Raw genomic sequence first — 17,710 nt, 5'->3', positions numbered from 1 at the left:
TATGACAGATATTAATTTGCATGTGGTAGCCATTTTATTCAGCTCAAGCTTCTTTTGGAAGTGCCTTCCCAGTTCTGACCCACTTCTGTCTTACTTGAGAAGTACTTTAATTTTTGAGAAATGTGAAAAAGAACATGAAGCTGTCTTATGATGCATTAGCTATAGCATTATTAAGGCATAATCATGTTTCTTGCTTTTATTGTGAATTTGTGATGATTTTACTGTCAAACAAAATCTGATACACTCTGCTGATTTTTTACAAAACAGATGGTTTAATCTTTTCACCTAATAACAGCTTCCAGGTGGATTCAGAGGTGCTTTTATGAAGCACTAAACCATTTGGGAGCTAGTTATCTGAAAACCCTTTGTCTCTCGGCAGTACTGTCATAATGGGTATTGGCAGTGATTGGGAGAGAAATAATTTGAAGAGCCTTCCCTAAACAAATATTATTGAGATGGAAAAACTTGCTCAAAATAACACAGGCTTACACTCAGTATTTACAGGAATATGGGGAAAAAATGTCAATTTTTAAGAGCTGGGTTTTATTTGGTACATAAACTAACTTTTATACTGTGTTTTGATATTTTGCCTTTTCTCAGTAGGAGACCATGTCTTTTCCCTGTCTTAATACTTACCTGTCCTTTGCATAAAGATTTTTTTTTTCCCCAAACAGAATGACTAGAGTTACTATTATGTGCAAATTCTTTAGAAACATAAGAAAAGGCAGTCTTCTATCACATTACTCACATGCAAATACAAAATAGAGTTTCTGAAATGCACTTCAAAATTATAATTTCTTGCCTTTTTTTTTAACTGCAAGTTAACCAAATAATATTTCTGATATTGTTCGTTAGTTTAGCTTCTGTATAATAGCTACATATTATCAATTTCAAAATTATTTTTAACTTTCAAATTTCTACCTTCTGCTCTCTGTCTTACAATATTTTTTCTCCCTCTCTCTAGTGACTACATTCCATTTCCATGTAAGCATTCTGTCTTATATGTTGCTGGTTCAATAGCAACCATCCTTCCCATTTATCCTGGCTCGCAAGTCAAAAGTTGTCAATTGAATATCCTCTTAAATGATTGACTACTGTCTTGTGCTATGAAGGGAAGATTGTCTTCTTCATGGTCTCTCACATACAAATAACCTCTTTGGTCAAAAATAGACTTTACTTTCCTGATCCTGGCCATTTTTTCCTTAAGATCAAGACCACTGAGAAGCTGTTTTTGAAATCTGAAGTGATGAACAAAGCTAAAATTCTTGTTATACTCTTACTATATTTTAATAAAGATAACAGATACAGTACTTTTATGCAGGCTGCCTTGAAGCCATTTTTTTTAATCTTACACTGAAATGTTTGAAATAAATCTAGTTTCAGTGAAATCAAGCCGTTACTAGAAGTTGGACCTCTAAAGAGAATCCACAGAACAGTAACAGTGGTACTGAGCAGGATTTTGCAAAACTTTGTGCATAGCATAGAATTTTAATTCTATAGCAAGAATTAAAATATTTATTCCACCTCCACAAACGCCAAAAAAGGAAACATGCAATTAAAAAAAATATTAACCGTAACCGGCATTACTTCTCTTTCTCAAATTACTACAGATTTGCATAAACACAGGTATTATTGTCCTTGAATTAAAGGTATAGAATGAAAATCTGAAAGCACATACCTGTCCAAACTCGTTGCAGTCATAATGGCACTGCATGTAAGCTGGTTGCATGTGTCCAGGGAGGTAATGATGGTACCAAGAAGGCTGCCAAACACCCACTCGACTCCATGTGCCCATTGGTGAATGAGGAAGACCATGCCAATTATATGAACTAAATCTGCTATAGCCAGATTGCAGATGCAGATATCTGTTTTTTTTTTTTTTTTTTTTTTTTTTTTGTTTGTTTTTTTTTTTCCTCAGTTTTCTTCTGAGTTCTGCGATAAATTGGGGGTCATGAAGACGATTCCTTGACATAGTTACTGTATTGTTTCCCAAGTATGCTGCTGATAGAATGGACCTTAAAACTGATCTGAACATAGGTGAATACACTGCTGGAAAAAGTATTTTAAAGTCAGGGGACATCTGTCAAACCAAAGATATTTCATAATAAACATTTTAGGCTTAAAATACATATATATATAATATGTAGATTGTTCATAGCTTTGGTTTCCAGTGAAGTTTAAAGGGCTATTTAATTTATTAACAGTAATCCCTTTTCTCCTTTTCTCCTTTCAAAATTATAAAGAGATCAAAAGAAAGAAAGGTGTTAGGGAGATAGAAACTAACATAAATAGGAAGAAAGAGCAGGTAATCTGTTGATGCAGTTAATCCAGGGTTGAATCACTAAAAAATGCAGTCAGAACATTCTTGAGTGCTTGAGGTAAAACAGTACTGCTAAAAGAGGAAGGGTCCTCCAAGAAAAAAATAATATGCAGTCAAATATTTAAGGACAGTCTCATAAAGTTTACACCTACGTAAGGAACACAACTGAATTAAAACTGTATGCACAGTCTTCACCTAAGTACTGAGTCTATTTTTACCAGTTTCATAATGTATTTATTATATAGTTTTTGTGTGAAATATGTGCTTTCCTAGATTTATTTCCCAAACTCTAATCTTTATCTTAATATACCCTCAAATTTAGGCTTAAAGGAATGTTACACAGGCAGTTAAAAGAGCTCCTGACTTTAAATTACCGTATTCTATACAAATCAAGGGAAGAGACACAAAGCATTTTTTAAAAGCATCAATATTTATAAAATATTTTTATTCACAGAACTTTATGTAAAATGTCCTTACTCACAGTGTCCATATAGGAATGCTATAGTTTCCTATGTAGTTTCATACAGGAATCACCTTATCTAACTTCATTTACATATTAGATATCTACATGTAGCCTGTTATTTGCCTGGACTCCCTCTCAGTATCTCTAATCCATTTGCTATTTTTTGTTTGCTTGTTTTTCAACCTGTTCCAAAGTACTAGTTTGCTTGTCACTTTCACTGAAAGACACAGAAGGATCTGCAGCCAGGAGAACTCCTCCTGGCTGCCCACATACTGCATTCTCTATGACCATCATTTCCTAAAAGGAACCATGTGAGAAGAGTTCATCGTTTCATATTTTTTATGTTACCTTCATTGCATGTTATAAACTCTGAAATAACTACATTTCCAAAGACAGAAATTTAAGCAAGAGGGAAGGAGCCAGACAAAAGTATTTATTTCTAACCTTTTAAATAAATTATAAAGCATGATTCACTGCCATCTGGTTATGATGCTGAAACCAAAGCCAGACATCTATAAAGTATATCTGTTGGCACTGACGACTAGAACTTGTGGAGAGAATGACGCATATGTGATCTTTTTCCTCTAATGCCTACAGCTTTTTGAAAATTGAAGGATGTAAAATCTCCAGGAAAAGCAAAGCCCCAAACTGTGTTTCCTGTAAGACATCAAATGGTACCATTATGTTCAAACACATAATTTTCAGAGCATCTGAAAACTGCATGAACATGCCATTTAATTCATATTAATAGGGTAAATCATACAAAATGAGAAAAAACTTTTGAACTCTAAACAACAACTTCAAATTCCATGCTCTCAGACTTTATGTTAAATTTAATCAACAAAGAATATTTGGTACACAGCTTAAAGCTACCAAACTTCTGCCAAAGGGAAGTACAAGGGATGGACATGGGAGATGTTTTTGAATACACATTAAATTTGGCTGAAATATTTCCTAGGTGTTTTGTGTTTAACTGAGACATCCAAATGGAACTGCCCAAGAAATGAGATCACAACTGAGGGTAAGTAAAATTGCTACCTCAGCAGTTCCATGGATAATGTGATGGGAAATGTTGCAATACCCACTCTTCCGTGCTTTACACTGAGGTTTGGAAAACTATTCCTGTATAGGGCATAGGGCTTTCTTACAGATTTTTGTATAGTTCCCTGTACAGACATAGACATTTTGTAGAAGCCACGATATTTAAATGGTAACCCACACAGTAAACTTTATAACATCAAATCGTTTTGGCTACATTTTGTACTTTAGAACAGCTTTACAATTTATTAAGGCAGGGGTGCTTGTGTTCTGCCAAAAACAGTCCCTTTACAAAAACAAAACAACACAAAACCAACAAACAGACAAAAAATCAACCAGTCATATAATAGCTATAGCCTCCGTTTCAAAATTTTCATTCTTTCAGTAATTTCTTCTGTCTTACCACAAGCTTGAAAGCTTCTCATCAGTTTCTCAAGCCATATTAACTGGACAATTCTTTTTTTCCACCCAAAGAAGAATAATTTGCATCTCTGAAACATCCAAGTATCTACCTATAAAAAATGTACAAAACCATAGCTGCTGTTCAGAAAAATCTGTGAATATGTCAAATCTGTAGCTAGTCCTATTCTCTCTTTAATTCTTCTTCTACAGATTAAACTAATTAAAAATAGATTTGAATGATCCCAATCAAATACAAAAAGAAATGTTGAGCAGACACAACACTGTGATAATCTGTGCGCTGGCTGTGACTCCAGCCACAGCTTTGAAGAACATAATAAGTGCATTATATGTTGTCATCAGTCATTATTTATCCCCTCCAACTTCATTATGTATTGTCATCAATATTTATTTATCTCCTCCTGGACACAGATTCTTCACTAACTAGAAGCTTAAGTGTTAATTTACAAGTGATCTTCCAGGTCAAAGACAAGATGGTTTACAAATATCACACATCTACAAACACAAGCAAATACCCTTTCTTCAAACAGGAAGAGTGAACATGTCATGTGCTACAACAGCAGGTAGCACCAGCCGTAAGGTCATTCTTCTGTCCTCCCTACACTACAAAATCTGAGTGTTTCCATCTAACCAGCTCGAGCTGGAAGTGTTTTTGAGTTTCCAGCAGTGAGGTCAATCACTTCCCTTGTGCTCTCAAGCTTGGAGTTTATCTAGACCCTTGGGCCCTGAAAACAGCAAGTCCAAAAGCAGCAGCTTTTATAGCACTATGAGTGCTGCAGAGAAACAGTACTCAGGGGGTAACTTTTCCTATCTAAGACAGGTATATGTCTATCTAAGGTATATGACAAATATGATATGAATTACCCTCAGTAGTACCTCTCCATGGAGACCCAGATGACTGGCTTGGTCAGTCAAAGTTATGCTGAAAAAAAATCATTCACATTGAACAGTTGCATAAGGCCTATAAATTTTTTGTAAGACTGAATCTTACTCCGTATCCATTATAAAAAACTGTACACAGAAATGACAGCCTTTCTATTCTACATGTTTGACTCCATGCCTTCTCTCATTCAACCATACCTGACAACAAATTCAGCTATCTAATCTGTTGTATCAAAGATTAACAATAGCTATATGTTTGTCCAAGATTTTTAGTCCAAAAATATATTACTGCTTAACTGAATCTCATAGTCAAGCCAGATAACATCACTTAAAGACATTTATGAGTTACTGTGCCAGTGTCATCATGGGAAGTCCCATATTTCTAGCATTACTTTTAAAAATAGGTATATTTTATTTCTGAAACAAATAGAATCACAAAAATTAGAGTAAATTGTCAGCGTACTGTTTCATTACAGAGACTCTTAGCTTTTCTATCTCAGCTAGGCAAAAGAACAGAGCATGTGGGGCATGTTGTAGGGTGCCGAGTTTAACTTTTGTTTAACTTTTTTTTTTTTTTTTTTTTTCCTGATTTAGGAAAACTAAGAACCTAAGATTGGAAGAGATAGCCCTTGTCACAGCACAGCGTTATCCACTGTTGCAGGCAACCAAATTCTAACAGACCCTCTCATAACAAAGTAGTTTCATTGTAGAAATGATGTTTTTAACTTCCACTAATCCTACTGAAGGCAGTCACAGGACAACACTGCTCTGGAGAGTAGAAATTGCCTTCCAGTTATCAGTCTGCACAATAGCCCTTCTACCAGTCTTGGCCTTCAGTTTAAAGCCTTTTGGTGTATTTGGTCCTGATTTACAGAGAACAAGCATACACCTCTGAGACTTATTTTTATTTTTAAAACAAACTTAGCTGAATTTTCTTAATTCTTCTTCCTTCTGGTTGTAGCAATTGTTCTTTTCTGTTCTTTTCCAGACTAGGCTTCTCTTTCCTGGAAACAGCTGGTGAGAATTGTATTTCAGGCCTTGTTGTGAGCCTGAAGAATGGCATTAGCAGCTCCCTTTTCCCTCCGGAAAGGCAGAGCCTTTATATTACATACATTACATCTGTGTGTGCCTCTCATGCAGCTTTAGCCTACTGACAGCCCACAGCAATCCCAGGAGTTTTTCATCTGTTGTTTTCCAAGTGACAGCAGTGCTTCCTACTTATTATAAAAGAAAAATAAAATTCTGTGGCTTTGTGCTATTAAACATTGCAGTAGTTGTTTTGCTTTCATCCCTGTTTTATTCTTTATCTCATTCTTTCTTTATGACAGTCTTAAACTCCATAACATCAGCCAAATCTCCAGAGTATGCCATTAGAAATACCGTTGACACAACCATACACTTTACTCCAGATCTCTGAGGGAAGATAAAAAATCTGACTGGCCCTACAATCAGTCCCTGAAAGTTCCAAGTTATTTCCCCTGAAAATCTTTTCTGAAAACTTGTTTCTTATTAACATCTTGAAGTACCATCCATACATTAACTTTTTTTTTTTTCTCATCTTGTAATTCTTGAACTCTTTGGATTTTTCTTTAGCCAAATCAATATTTTTCAGCATGATAATATATAACATCTGATAACAAAATCTCTGATCTGAGTAGATTAGTCATGCTGTAGCACTTTCATAAGTTTTCTGGTCATTACTTTACTTCCAGTGGTGCGTACAACTCCAACTGAAGACTCAGAATGCAAGTAATAAGTGCTGTAAGACTTATTTGCAATCTCTATTTCAGGAAATGTTATTTTAAGAAATGGTGTTAGATATGTTATTAAAAATCAAGTTAATCTGAAAAGTTTTATTTATAGGTAATTCAAATTGTATTTGAATCCCTTTTTTCTTCTGCAAGAGACTATTTCCTCAAAATTTAAAGTTAGACTAATGTGGATGATTGGGTTTGTCTGGATCCCATTCCACCCTCCAAACAAAACCATAGCTATTCTCCCAGCAGCTGGTCTGCCAAAGTCAGTAGATTTATATAAAAGACTTGCTAGCAGAACTGCAGTTTGGGAGGCCAATATTTGTAGGTTGCTGGGATGAAGTTTATCATAGCCTACTGGCTGACACTGAACTCTTCCCATGTTTTCTCCACCATTTTCTTTTTAATTTAATAGCAACATATCTCAACTCCCTCTATTATTCTCTAGGGATTAAATTAATTCACACATGGAGGGCCAGTCATTGAATTAATTTTTAAATTAGATATCAGTGCACAGGCATATATTACATGCAAGGTTTGTTATATCTTTTAGTTACTCTCTCACAGTAAATTGCAGATAATATCATTTTAATTCACACTTTAAAATGCTTGTCACTGGCTAGTGGACCTGCAAACTGGGGAGCTGAATTTCCAAAGTTCATTCTTTTTCACATACCTCCATCAGTAAAGCATTAGTTAGGCACTGGAATGGGTTGCTCAGGGAGGTGGTGGACTTACTGTCCCTGGGGGCTGTTTAAGGAAAGGTTGGATGTGGTACTTAGGGACATGGTTTAGTGGGTAATATTGGTGGTGGGGGGATGGTTGGACCAGATGATCATGGAAGTCTTTTCCAACCTTAATGATTCTATGATTTCTTACTGGTAAGTAAATAACTTGTTAACTAGAGAAAGAATTTAGTTTATTTCTCTCTTAGAAGTGCTGACTCTATAATGCTAAAAAACTTGAAATATATACATGAAAAAGTATGCTCAATAAAGAAAAAAGAGACATCTCTGAAGCAGAGTCATTGAGTAGAATCAAACCTGCATGATGGAAGGTGGGAATTTGACACAGTTATTTTTCAAACTGCAGTTGCATTTCAAATATATATTCATCTACAGAGTATGAGGTTTGTGGTTGTCCTTTTAACTGCTGGTAACTACCACATTAACTTTTTAATGCACTATTTTCAATGTCTTTTTCTATGTATAAATGTTCATGTCCATAAATTTGAATGCTTGCAATTTTATTGAGCAAATATGGTTTAAATTAGTTTTTTTTAAGTCATTGTCTGTGTCTATTCCCTCTGTCTCTCATATTTGTATTTAAGCTAGACAAAGGCCTTTCACCAGGGGAAAATATCTTTGTTCTTTCTCAGTTTCCTTCTATTCTATTATTTTAAAGACTGTTTTTTAGAAACTCAATGATTTTTTTTTTCTTCTCTATTCATTCATGCATTTTAAAAATTCTATTGCGATTATGTCCATTTCAGACATACTGTTTCCATATTTGCTCTCTTCTGTGTTCAGATCATGAATTTAGTACTCTCAACTGCACCAACCATCAGATTTTTGGTAGTTTCAAGGGAAATTTACTAAAGCTCAGGGGCTGACAGACACCCAGTCCTAGGCTGGCCGTAGGAAATCTTTCCTTTAAAAACCTGTTATATAAGGGTGGAGTCTATCCGTTGGAGTCCATCCCTTGCTGAGTGTGACATTTATTAGTTTATCCTCTCATATTTCTTTATGTTAATATTTCATTGCAGATAATAGCCCCTTCTTCATGATTCATGCTTGTGGCTGTAGAGTCTGTGATTGTATGTGCCAGTTGGAAGACAATTACTTATTATATACAAAAAATCTCCTCTTAAAATTATGCGACCAGAAATTTTTTTTTTTTAATCATATAAAGGATGTTTGGGTCAGATTTTATGACCCAAAAATCTTTAGCAACTTCAGCAACTTTATCTTCTCAGAATACATCAAAAATATTTTGAGGTATGAATTCTTGGCATGTGAGAATACTTGACTGGCACTAAGGCCCTTGTCTCCAGAAGCCAGATGCTGGAAAAAAGTATTATGTTCTAGGAAGCTGCAGTAAATGGCCAAAAGGTACATGGCTATCTTTCATTGAAATAATCTGAGGTAGAAGTACAGTTTTCAGTCTTAAAAAAAATCTTTAAAAATTGTAGCTAGCACTGTAACCGAAGTTTAAAGTTTTGTCTAGCTTTTTCTGGTGCCAGTAAGAAGATTGCTGTTAACTACAACGAAAGCCACAGAAGACATGCATTTCAGTTTCCTTGAATGTTCTTGAAGTCAACCATGCACTTAAGTGTTTTCTTATAACAGAAAAGGCTAAACGAGCCTATATTCCCTCCATCTGTTCTGTCTGTAGTCGATTTATTTATTTATTTATTTATTTTAAAATACATGTCTTTGCACAGCAATTCACTCCATTAGTGTGGTCATTGTTTATTTTGTTCAGCAATAAGTCATTTTACCAAATGTACTCAGTTCTATACATTATTATTGTGAACACAATGAGGATATTTCCAGCTAAGCCTGCTGAACAGATAATCCCAATCAGAGAGGGAAGGACATTTGTCTGCAGCACTGATCACCTTGTAATGATGCTTTCCATTCCAAGACTTGTTGAAGAAGTCTGGTGTAGCATTCTGACAGGGAGGCTGAAATTAACTCATTCTTCAGCAACATTAATACTTGGTTCTGCAGTAGCAAAACAAATAATTCATAGAATAACCTTTTGAATACCCTTATGTAAGTATACTATCTAAGTGTATATTATGGTTTTCTCAGCTATAAGATACATCTTTCCATAAAGTACTAAACAAAATCAGTCTCAAAAAACAAAACAACACAAAAAAATCACAAAACAACAACAAAAACAGTAGATTGAGAAGCAGATCATTCTTCTGCATTTGTTAATCCTAATTTAAGACAAATTTGTATCTGTAGCAAGTTTGATTTTTATTTCAGTAAATAGAGCATCTGTAAACAAAATGGCAGCTTGAACTAAAAAAAAAGTCCTTTTTATAATATAACATTCCCTTATGTTTTTGAGAATAAAGTAACCCTTTTACCAGATTTTAGTCTTTATGGTATAATGACTTGCTGCTCTTTAATAGCATCAAATTAATGGCAACGAGTTTCTGCTGTTCAAGGTGCAAGAAAGGCTGTGGGTATTAGAGGCTTAATTTGTTTGCCCAAATCAGGTCGAGGAGGCTACCAGAAGTAGGAAAAAATAATGAAAGTAAAAGGCAGGGAGAGATTGTTTTTGAAACTAATTTAAAAATAAGTAGGCTCCTGTTTACAGAGAAGAGACTTGCAAGAACATGTTCCCTTAGTACAAACAGGGGGGTAACATTTACACTTGTATAATGCATTTAAATGTCGAGGCCACCACCAAGAACTTTACAGACTTTATGTTTCACAGCAAATCTGGGATACAGAAAAGCATTTTTTTTTAATGGAGGACTACCATTTGTAGCTTATAAAGACTGAGTGAAAAGCATATGATCACAAAAACAGTTATTCATGTTGGTGAAGATAAAATAAAGCCAACTTCCCCAGTGACAACAATTTATCTTCAGAAATGTTCTTGAAGTCATACATCACTAAGGAGTTCGTAAGTGTCATGGTTTTGGCTGGGATAGTTAATTTTCTTCACAGAGGCTCACACAATGCCATGTTTTGGATTTTTGATGAAAATAGTGGTGATGACACACCAATGTTTTAGTTGTTGCAGAGCAGTGTTTGCACAGATCCCAGGCTTTTATTGCTCCTGGTGTTGCCCTGCCAGTGAAGAGGCTGGGAGTGTCCCAGGAGCTGGGAGGGGACACAGCCAGGACAGCTGGCCAGGATGGCCACAAGGATGTCCCACACCATGTGGCGCCATGCTCAGCAGTAACAGCTGGGGGAAAGGAGGAGGAAGGGGGGGCACTGGGGTGATAGCATTTGTCTTCCCAAGGAACCATTCCATGGGATGAGCCCTGATTTCCTGGACATCACTTAATAGTGATTTAATGCTTTGTTTTGCTTAGCTTGCACATGAAGCTTTTTCTTTATCTAGTAAAACATTCTTGCCTCAACCTATGAGTTATTGCACTTTTACCTTTTTGATTCCCTTCCCTGTCCCACCTGGGGAGAGTGAGTGAGCAGCTGTGTGACACTTACCTGCCTGCTGAAGTTAAACCTCAACAGTAAGTTGAGTGAACAGTAAGAGTGAACTACAGTAAGTGAGGAAGAGATGCCATCCAAAGGGACCTGGACAGGCTTGAGAAGTGGGTCCATGTGAACCTAATGAGGTTCAACAAGTCTAAATGCACGATGCTGCACCTGAGCTGGGGAAATCCCAGATGTGAGTACAGACTAGGAGAAGAACTTATTGAGACCAGCCCTGCTTAGAAGGACTTGGGTGTTCTGGTGGATCAAAGCTCGACATGAGTTGGCAGTGCGTGCTTGCATCCCAGAAAGTCAACTGCATCCTGGGATGCATTAAAAGAAGTGTGGCCAGCAGGTTAAGGGAAGTGGCTGTCCCCCTCTACTCTGCCCTCATGAGGCCCCACTTGGAGTACTGTGTCCAGGTCTGGAGCCCCCAGCACAAGAAGGATGTGGAGCTGTTAGAGTGGTGCCAGAGGAAGGTCACAAAGATGATCAAGGGGCTGGAGTACCTCACCTACAAAGACAGGCTAAGAGAGCTGGGGCTGTTCAGCCTACAGAAGAGAAGGCACTGGGGTGACCTCATCACAGCATTTCAGTACTTAAAGGGGCCTTATAAAAAGGATGAAGGACTCTTTACTCAGAGAAATAATGATAGGACTAAGGGGAATGGTTTAAAACTAAAAGAGGGGAGATTTAGATTAGAGGTCAGGAGGAAATTTTTCACTTAGAGGGTGGTGAGGCACTGGAGCAAGATACCCAGAGAGGTTGTGGATGCCCCGTACCTGGAGGTGTTCAAATCCAGGTTAGATGAGACCCTGAGCAACTTGATCTAGTGGGTGGTGTCCCTGCCTATGGCAGGGGGTGGAACTAGATGATCCTTGAAGTCCCTTCCATTCCATTCCATTCCATTCCATTCCATTCCATTCCATTCCATTCCATTCCGTAGAATATTATATATATATTATAGAAAATGTTATATATATATTGTAGAAAAGTATATATTTTTCAAATCAAAAGAATTAAAAAGTGATAAAAAATAAATTGGTTATTAGTGAAACCTCCCATTCCTAATAATGGATTAATCTGGTGGAATTTTGTGAACAAAAAGCTACACTGGGCTGAAAAAAATGTAGTTAGCTTCTACAAATTAAATGAATGCTATTTTGTTTATAAAAAGAGATGAGTTTTTCAGCAAATAAAAAATCATATTTCTTTGTGTTTTAAAATGTAAGATCAGCACTTCATGAAAGAATTGGAAAAAGAATAACCATTTACATTAATAAATAGAGCTTCAGATGTAACAGAGCAACTTCCAAGCTAACAAACCCTTCTTACTTTATAACTATGTCAATTGATTTATTAAAGAACATTGTCTTAGTATTTGCCCCCAACAAGACATTACATTTCAGATTTCAGTGGAAAAGTAGAAAAAAGCCTCCTAATTTAATTAACATTAACCCTGAGAGATTATTCAAAAGAGCAACATCATTTATTTATTTATTTATTTTTAGTGACAGAATTTAAAAACTAAAAGTTAAGCCCTGAAACTTCAAGTTTTAATATATGTTCTCTGTATCCATACTTCCTCTGACATGCTATTACCATGAAAAATCTGAGTCAGTAAGGAAAACAGCACACCTAAGTTCAACCATAAAAGCAAAACCTGTAGGCTTAGCATTGTGAAGATAAGAACATTGTGAAGATAAGATACATTTTATTATCATGGAAAGAAATTTTGTACAGTACAAAAGAAAACAAAACTTAAAAGAGAGCAAAGTAAATAGAAAGGAAGGAGCAGTTTTGGAAAAATGAAAGAGCCCTTAACTGACAAGTCTGAAGACCATAATTCAAGAGCAGAAATTTGAAATTTATGCAAACTTGTTTAAAGCAGATACATATGAATTTGTGAAATCCAGAAATATGTCAGGTTTCTGAATCAGCCCAGAAAGCTGCACAAGGAAGCAAGTGAGGATTCTGATGATCTTTACTGCATTGTTTTCAAGATGAGATCTCTAAACTCTGACTTTACAATGGCTAAAAAATATCTTTTCCTTTTTGTTGATGTGGCAACAAAGGTGGAGAAAATTTAGCTGGTTATTTTTCAGAGTTTTTTTTTTTCCAAGGAAATGGCTGTCATTTGCACTGAAATAAGCTATTCATCCTACTCTGATTAGACAGAATTTCATTCTTTACTTCTAAAATATTGAAACACCTTCTTTGCTTCTTTTCATATGCTTCCTCTGGCATTTGTGAAGATTTCATTGTTAAAGATTCTTAAAAAAATCTGCCTATGAATTATTTAAATTAAGTATGCTCTGAGCACTGTCAGGTGTCTAATCTCCCACCTAAGTAAAACTGTTGTCTTGTATTATAAGCCAATTTTAATGGGTATGGTAGGACTCTGGTGATGTTGGGATGCTACTATGTTTGTCTGTCTTGCCCATGCTTCCCCTGAATTTTTGTAACCTCTGATGTGAGCAACATGCCCTACATTACATGGCAACAAGTTATAGTTTAAGCAAGTAAAGTAATTAACAGCTGTGAGGGTGGGATGGGTCAAGTTAACTTGCTGGTACAGGCATGAGAGAAATGTCAGTTTACCTGTTTATCAACAGTGCCATTCTTGTAAGTGATGTAATTTTTCTTATTTCTGTGAAGAAAAATAAGAAAAAGCATGAGATTGTTCATAATCAGGAATGGGTTAGGTGTGGGTAGTTTTGTTCAAATGAAGAACAAAGGAGAAGGAAAGTAATTACACAGAGACTTACCTACTTGGACCAAGAACTGAAAGAAGAAATTAGGACCATATCTGTTGCAGTTTTGTAAAGCATAGTTGAGACAGGTCCTTCCTGAGCATACATTGGTATGTGCTTCATCCAGTAAGCACATCTGTACCATGATGACAAGACCAAGGCTGGAAATGGAAGGTAAATATTACTGCTTACATTTAACTGCTGAGGCTAAATGTATGAAGCAGCACATATAAAAATCTGTGTAAACTGTTTAGGTATGACTGGAAACTGCATACTACCTATTACCTGGTCATAGTACAGAGTTTACGAATGAGCAATGAACTGGGCACCGATCAAATCAGATGGTAGAAAAAATCTCTGACCAGCTTGGGAATACCCTGCCATTTTAACCCACTGAGATGGTCACAGAGCCAGGAGAATTGCTACTTCTACATTCCCCTGTTCCCCAGCATCACACATATAGCTCCAATTTATTTTTTTATTCACATAAGGAAACTGAAAGATGCAAATTCAGATCCTAGCTAAGTGATATCACATTTCCTTATCAAATGTAATCTTCCTTGGTCTTTGTGTGTGTGGTACATTACCTACCACTAGGAAAGTGGTAGGAAAGCATTCTGGATGTCTCTCCTGTACAATGCATTTCTTTTGTCTCTGCTTGGCTGCTCATGCAGTATACTGCCCACCCACTTGGAGTAGCAAGCTTCTTTGCTGTGGACAAACATCTTTATCTTTTTTTGATGGATCCCTTTATTTATTTATTTATTTATTTATTTATTGAGGGGTGGGGGGTGGGCAGGGAGGTGGAGAGGAATGCACTGATTAGAAAATGTTGCTTGGTATATGACATTTTCATTTAATCACAGAATTTTACCGACATACCAGCAAAAGATGCTTGGAGATTTCTATGTAATACCAATATAAATTCAACAGAAGAAATGATTCCATATAATTTTTCGATAAATCCCTAATTAATAGGTAGGCATTACAAACCAGATGTTTACTTCTCTAGTTCTGATAAATTAACCTGGGTTAAACTATTAAGGGAAGATGTTTTTCTTCGCACAATATTACTTGACTTCATGTGAGTCTGATATCAAAATGCACACAAAATAAGGCAACATGACAGAAGAAAAAATATTTAAGCATAATAACCCCATTTGATTTTTAATCCTGATTTGAATGCAGTTATGTTGCACAATGGCCTTTGCAAAAACTTTCTACATTTATTTATTTTTTTTGACTTGTTTTATTTTGTAAAAAATTTGCTTCTTCTTCAGTAAATAGGCAATAAATGACCAACAGAAAAAGTCATGCTGACTTGTTCCAATGAGTAGAAAGGAATGGTAAATTATAATTCCTTTAAAAAGCTGAACTCCTGAATATATCCTTCACATCTCATAAATATTTTCTTTATCTTACTCTATTCTTCTTTGTAAAACCATCATCCTAAGCACTTTGACTTAAATAGTATAAGAGCATCTTGTTCTCCAGGACAAGCTTATGTTTAGAGAGACACTGATTTTCGCCGCTCTCCTAGACAACTAACTTCTAACGATTCCTAAAAGCACACACATCTTTTCCCTAAAGACAGAGTTGGATTGATTGGTTGATTTTAATTATAAAGGAAAAAGAAAAAAATCCTTCCAAGTTTAGGAAACAGTAGCAACCTTGGTCTGGAAGCCCCCACACCGTGGCCGTGCCACTGTGAGCCTCCCCGGGGCACCTTCCTTCACCTCCCCACCCCTCTCCATCCCTGTATCTCCCCCTGCTCATCCTGTGGCACCTTCCCCGCCATGTGCCCCAGGGGCTGCAGTGTCCCCCAGCACACCCCGCTCCCGCTGCACCCTGCCGCACTGTGACCCTCTCCGGCTGGGAACTCACCTCTCGTGCTGTGCTCCTTGGTTTGCGGTCTGGCAGAGTCATCTTCGGCACGACAAGAAGAAGCAGTGCCTTGCTCCCAACGTGTGGCCCAAGGCTGTGCCCATTGCTGAACGCTTGCACAGAATGTTAATATTTATATATAAAAAACAAAACCAAACACACAAACAAAAACCCCAGCACAATATTTACCTTGGAGAAACAAACATACAAACAAACAAATGAAACAACAAACACTCTCTGTGAATGTATTTTAAATATAAAGGAAAATATGATGCTTATTTCACCATCTACTCTGTTTCACAGCACTTATATCTATGCAGTTTTAAACCTCCCTGAAATATCAGGGATTTCTTCATAAGAAATCAGAATGAAGAGCAGAGAGAAATAACCATATCTGTCTAACATCAAAATAGTTGTCAAAGAACTGTGACAGAGTTGCTGAATTATACTAAACCAGAGATGACTGGGCAGATCTGACTCAGGCTTTTCAAATTATGGCATCTGTTTCTGGTTGTGATAAGCTAAGGTAGTGACCTAAACATTTTTTTAATTCCTCTTCACAGGAGTGTGCGAATGCATGTTTTGGCTCAACCGATAGAGTTATTCCATTTTTATTTATTTATTTTTGGTAGTGAATTTTCATAGTTTATATGCAATAAGTACATGATTTGAGTACTCCTGAAGCTAGGACATTGCAGCACTATAGTGCTGACAGATTATTCTCAGAACTGCTTTTCACACTTTAATGCAATTTTGGCAAAAATATTTAATATTGTTTGGAATTTATTTTTGCTGAAACATTCCTGATTTCTCCCACTTCAAAAGACACGTCTCAGATGATTTGATTCGGATTACCATCTCAGCTTCTGTAGGAAAAAATCTTACCCAAACATTTTGAATTGCCTTTAAAAAACATATGATCCCTCTATACCCACTCAGAGAAGTGCAGCTCACATAGGAGTATGAGAAACACAAACTGTTTCAGTAGAGTTGACACATGAGAAAGGCTGCTATGAAAAAAAAGTCAGTTGGGAAACACCAAATGCTTTACATCCAAAGACAAGCAGAAGTCTCAAGGCTATATTCCTTAGTGATATACCCCTTTATAGCTCTGGAAAAGAGAGTTTCTCAAATTGCCACCAGCTGCTTTTTCATGCCCACAACGTAGCCAGCCTAGTTGCTTTTAGCTGCCCCAAGCACTTATACTGGAGCTCACTGCTCCCTGGTTCTTGTCAAAAGATTGGGGCTAAAAAAGTTTACCATTAAATGAAATTATATGAATCTGTGTCAGTCTGGCAAAACCAGGTTAGAGAGGTAAATAATATGCATATCACTGGCACATCTGTGAGAAAAGTAACCTCTGGAAAGAGGGAAGCAATAGGCAGCTGAAGTGGTGACTGCTCCAGCAGGAAGGATCAGCACGCTTTCTACTCTGTAGGCACAGGAGGGAAGCAAAGTGTCAGTCAGTGTACTCTGTGAAGATAAGTCCAAGTAAACCAGGAAAAAGTAGAGACGTCTAACCCAGAACATGGACTGTAGGTCATATTTAGATGGTGGAGGCATCTGTCTCAGGAAGGAGAATCTTTGGGAAGCATGCTAGGGGGTGGGGAGAGATGAATGTGGGTCACTGTGGAAAATAAAACAGAGACAAGCTTTCAAGAAAGAATGTGAAGAAGTAGCCAATGCAGTCCTTAGACATACTAACATTAGTTACAAGAAGAACAGAAGGAGACGAGATACTATCTTGATTTGGTGCAAGGAGCATTATGCCCTTTTCACGTTTTTACAATATAGTCATTATCCAGAAGATTCAAAACAGCAGAACGACAACTTTAAACTCAGAAAATGAGCACATTGAGGGAGAGATTTGGGGTGAAGGGGAGAGATTTTCTTTAGCAAGGGAAAGATTAGAAGCTTATCATGTCATCAGTTTATGAATATCAACAAAATGAAAAAAAAATAGAAGAAAAAGAAAATTAGAGAAAAACTACAATAGTAATAAGACATCAATTTGT

The 17,710-nt window shown here is 36.5% G+C and overlaps 1 protein-coding gene across 1 annotated transcript in view; it reads right to left on the bottom strand.

Annotated features, from left to right (window-relative positions):
- The window catches only part of MCHR2 (melanin concentrating hormone receptor 2), a 28,118-nt gene extending 12,381 nt beyond the window's left edge, over window positions 1-15,737 (bottom strand). Inside the window, 5 exon segments of the mRNA XM_072035106.1 lie at window positions 1,679-1,891; window positions 9,402-9,494; window positions 9,496-9,551; window positions 13,660-13,708; window positions 15,643-15,737. Of these exon segments, the coding sequence (XP_071891207.1) occupies window positions 1,679-1,891; window positions 9,402-9,494; window positions 9,496-9,551; window positions 13,660-13,708; window positions 15,643-15,737 (506 nt within the window).
- Window positions 15,738-17,710: the final 1,973 nt, after the last annotated feature.

This window comes from Anas platyrhynchos, chromosome 3 (genome assembly GCF_047663525.1).
Source record: "Anas platyrhynchos isolate ZD024472 breed Pekin duck chromosome 3, IASCAAS_PekinDuck_T2T, whole genome shotgun sequence".
NCBI classification, from domain to species: Eukaryota; Metazoa; Chordata; class Aves; order Anseriformes; family Anatidae; genus Anas; species Anas platyrhynchos.
This window is presented reverse-complemented; position numbering and strand designations above follow the sequence as displayed.